The sequence below is a fragment of the Ambystoma mexicanum genome, chromosome 4q, assembly GCF_040938575.1.
Source record: "Ambystoma mexicanum isolate Mex_15411 chromosome 4q, UKY_AmexF1_1, whole genome shotgun sequence".
NCBI classification, from domain to species: Eukaryota; Metazoa; Chordata; class Amphibia; order Caudata; family Ambystomatidae; genus Ambystoma; species Ambystoma mexicanum.
In genome coordinates, this window is record NC_090928.1 from 221,166,172 (window position 1) to 221,170,665 (window position 4,494).

The window sequence follows — 4,494 nt, forward strand, 5'->3', positions numbered from 1 at the left end:
TACAGAAGGGGAAAGACCATATGCAAATCAGGCTTGGCCCCACCCCATAAGGGGCAGTCCAGCCCGAACTGCTAGGTCACATCCCTTCTGCACGAGACCACAAGCATCCCCAAACATGTTTCACCCTTGTTGGGGCTCATCAGTGAGGAGTAGCTTGGGTCTCTAGGCCCAGCAGGCACAGGACCCACGTCTGGGCATACCCGTCCCACTCGGGGTGACAAAGCAAAAACAAAGAGGTGATGGCTGGAAGGTTTAGACTGAATCTTAACCACTGGCATTACTCGGGGCAACCCTCCAGACCATCGTTCTTCGCCTGCCAAGCCATTACAGAAGGGGAAAGACCATATGCAAATCAGGCTTGGCCCCACCCCATAAGGGGCAGTCCAGCCCGAACTGCTAGGTCTAATCCCTTCTGCACGAGACCAGAAGCATCTCCAAACATGTTTCGCCCTTGTTGGGGCTCATCAGTGAGGAGGAGCTTGGGTCTCTAGGCCCAGCAGGCACGGGACCCACGTCTGGCAATACCCGTCCCACTCGGGGTGACAAAGCAAAAACAATGAGGTGATGGCTGGAAGGTTTAGACTGAATCTTAACCACTGGCATCGCTCGGGGCAACCCTCCAGACCAGTGGTCCTCAAACTTTTTAAACCGGGGGCCATGTTAACGGTCCCTCAGACCGTTGGAGGGCCGGACTATAGTTAAAAAAAAAAAAAACTATGAACAAATACCTATGCACACTGCATATATCTTATTTTGAAGTGAAGAAACAAAACGGGAATAAATACAATAAATACAATATTTAAAATGAAGAACAAGTAAAGTTAAATCAACAAACTTACCAGTATTTCAATGGGAACTATGGGCCTGCTTTTGGCTAACGAGATGGTCAATGTCCGGTTCCATATTTGTCACTGCTAGTCGTAACAAGTGATGCAAGTGTTCATCCGTTAGTCTAGATCTGGTTGGAGATTTCAGATGTTTCATTCTGGAAAAAGTCTGTTCACAGACATAAGTGCTGCCAAAGATGGTTGCCATTTTGAGTGCATGGTTCCTGAGATGAGGATATGTCTCGGAAGGGAGAGATGCATAGAAACTATGAAGGCTGCTTGACTTGAATGCGTCTTTCAGAGAGTCACAATTCTGCAGTTCTGCCAGTTCCATTTGGTAAATTGTATCCACATTTTCAATGTCAATAGAAAATGGGTTACGGAAAAGCTGTATGTCCTGTTCATGGAGATGAAGCTCTTTAAATCTAAATTGGAACTCCTTTTGCAATTTTTCTAGTGAATCCACACATGTTTTGTTGGGGAATGCAACCAATGGTTTTTGCGCTAACAGATTTTGAGTTGTGGGTAGATGTCAGAAGTTTTCCTCCTTCACTTGTTTGATGAGGAGGCCTAATTTTACTTCAAATGCTTTGACATGTGATTGCATATCACAGATGAGCTTCCCTTTTCCTTGAAGTTGCACATTGAAACTGTTGAGTAGCTCTGTTACATCTGTTAGAAAGGCAAGGTGCCATTTCCATTCTGCATCACTGAGCTCTGGTACTTCTTTGTTTTTTGAAAGAAGAAAAGCTGTAATCTGTGGAAGTAAGTCATAGAAACTTTTCAAATCTCTCCCTCGACTCAGCCAACGGACTTCTGTGTGGTACAGAACATCTCCATAGTCAGCATTTAGCTCAGACAGAAATTCCTGAAATTGTCTGTGCTTTAGTGCATGAGCTCTAATGAAGTTAACACAAGATACCACAATTGTCATAACAGAGTCAAACTTCAGTGATTTACTACACAGCGCTTGTTGGTGGATGAGGCAGTGTATGGCTATTGGATGAGAATAATTATGTTTGTCCATCTCTTGGTTAATGCGAGCAATTACTCCTTTCTTAGACCCCACCATGCTAGGAGCACCATCAGTTGTCACACTGGCTAGTTTAGCCCAGTCCAGCTCCAAACCATTCAAAGTTTGGCAAACCTTTTCATAGATATCCTCTCCTGTAGTTGTTCCTTTGATGCTTTGCAGTGCAGCAAGCTCTTCTGTGACTTCGAAATTGTCATTCGTCCCACGAATAAAAATTAAAAGTTGTGCAGAATCACGAACATCATTGCTTTCGTCAAGTGCCAAGGAAAAATAGGAAAGTTTTTTTGTCAGGTTTTGCAAATGCTGATACAGATTGTCTCCCATTTCTTCAATCCTCCGTGTAAGTGTAGGTCCTGAAAGACTCACTGTACTAAATAAATCGGCCTTCTCTGGACACATCTCTTTGGCAACAGAAAGAAGGCATTCTTTAACAAATTCTCCCTCCACGAATGGTCTGCCAGTGCGCGCTATTAGCTTGGCAACTTGAAAACTTGCTCTCAGTGATGAAATATTTAGCTGCTTCTGCTTCACAAAAGTATTTTGCTGAGCTGTCAATGTATTTTTCAGTTTTAATATTTTATCTTTTCTCACTTCTCCGACCAAACAATCATATTTATCTTTATGTTGAGTTTCATAGTGTCGACGCAAATTGTATTCTTTGAACACAGACACTATATTCTGGCATATCAGACACACAGCTCTTTCCTTGTACTGTATGGAAAAGTAATCATAAGTCCACTGTTCTTTGAATATCCTACACTCCGAGTCAATTTTTCTCTTTCTTGACATCATTGTTTCCGAGGGATTCCAAATTGCTATTAGTAAAATACCAATAAAAACAATATACCAGCAACATTCCCCCACATTAGGTGCAATATAGTCCCCCACATTAGGCTAGCAGTATAGTTCCCCCACATTAGGCTGGCAGTATAGTCCCCCACATTAGGTTGGCAGTATAGTTCCCCCCACATTAGGCTGGCAGTATGTTCCCCCACATTACGTTGACAGTATAGTTCCCCCCACATTACATTGACAGTATAGTTCCCCCCACATTGCGGGGCTTATGTACAGGGCATGGTATCGGGGACTCTAAACGAGACCCCGATACCATAAAAATGCCTGGTATCGGGACATCCCTTCTGACCACCGCTCCGGCCATAGCAGGACCGGTGGTCAGAACACCGAAGGGACGCGCCGCTGGTAAACACTTACCTCCAGCGCGCGTCCTTTCTTCTCCGCTTCTCCGCCTCGGTTTCCATGGGCGTGCGCACGCATGGGACGTCAGTGACGTCGCTGCGTGCGCCTACTCCCAGCGGTCCCCGCGTGCTTAAAGTAAACGCGGGCCGCAGGGACTTCTCAGAGGCATCCTTGTGTTCCGAAAGCATTTTTCGGAAACACAAGGATGTCCTGAGGCTAAAACACCCGGCGGGCCGGGTAAATGCGCTCCGTGGGCCGCATATGGCCCGCGGGCCGTAGTTTGAGGACCACTGCTCCAGACCATCGCTCTTCGCCTGCCAAGCCATTACAGAAGGGGAAAGACCATATGCAAATCAGGCTTGGCCCCACCCCATAAGGGGCAGTCCAGCCCGAACCGCTAGGTGACATCCCTTCTGCACGAGACCACAAGCATCCCCAAACATGTTTCGCCCTTGTTGGGGCTCATCAGTGAGGAGTAGCTTGGGTCTCTAGGCCCAGCAGGCACGGGACCCACGAATCACCATTAAATGTATTGATTATTAAGTTTTAATTTCTCCTAATGAAAGGATGTATTTTTCGCAAAACGCGTTGAGCTTTTTCTTATGTGCACTTTATATTGATTATTAATAAAAATGTCATGATTTTCATGGTATATGATGTGATAGGTTATTTATAACACGCTTAATACCCATAGGTTTCTAATCGCAGACCTGGGGATCGAACCTGTGTTGCTCCGGGTCGTTTTGCTTCCAAGGCGAGCACGTTGCCCCTGAGCTATCTTCCCAAGACTAATTGAGTTGAATGAATATAATTGAAACCTAGTCTTATAATTATCCTATATAATTACATCTATATTGATTACAAGAGATCAAACAATCCATTAATTTTCCTAAGTTTTTTACTGGTCCCTACCAGTATTAAGCGTCTGCAGGGGACGGGAGTGTCCATCAACTGAGGACACTTGGTCTTTTCGCAATGTCACATATTCATCAGTGTCTGGCTGTCTCACAATGGCCCCGGTCAACCCAGCACTGCGCAAGGTGAATGGGGGCAGCATTATTTCAATCTGCAAATAATCGGAATATTTCTAGATTTCTTACAAATGCAAATACTTTGCACCACTGCTGCAACACCCACACCATTATGGAGTGAGTGACTGACACTTGCTCCATAAAACAAAACAAAAAAGTCTTGTGTGATCCATAGGGTTCAGAAATGGGGGGGATGGCACGAAGCTGCCCATTTAATACAAGCCACCACCATTGGAGAATGTGCCTTAAAAAGCAATGTGGTTCATTTTGGCAGATGTTTGTTGGAACACACCCTCCAACATAACAGACTGATTTTTGTCAATCACTATTCCGGAGATGGTTTGGAATGCCTAGGATTTTGATCATGTGACCTTAATGGACAGAAGGTCAACTTGTGATTGGCAGA

At 44.9% G+C, this 4,494-nt stretch overlaps 1 protein-coding gene across 1 annotated transcript; it reads right to left on the reverse strand.

Annotated features, from left to right (window-relative positions):
• Positions 1 to 1,359: 1,359 nt before the first annotated feature.
• On the reverse strand, positions 1,360 to 2,652 carry LOC138467225 (general transcription factor II-I repeat domain-containing protein 2-like). The gene has a single exon (XM_069607262.1). It carries the CDS (start codon positions 2,650 to 2,652, stop codon positions 1,360 to 1,362), a length of 1,293 nt encoding a protein of 430 aa, XP_069463363.1.
• Positions 2,653 to 4,494: the final 1,842 nt, after the last annotated feature.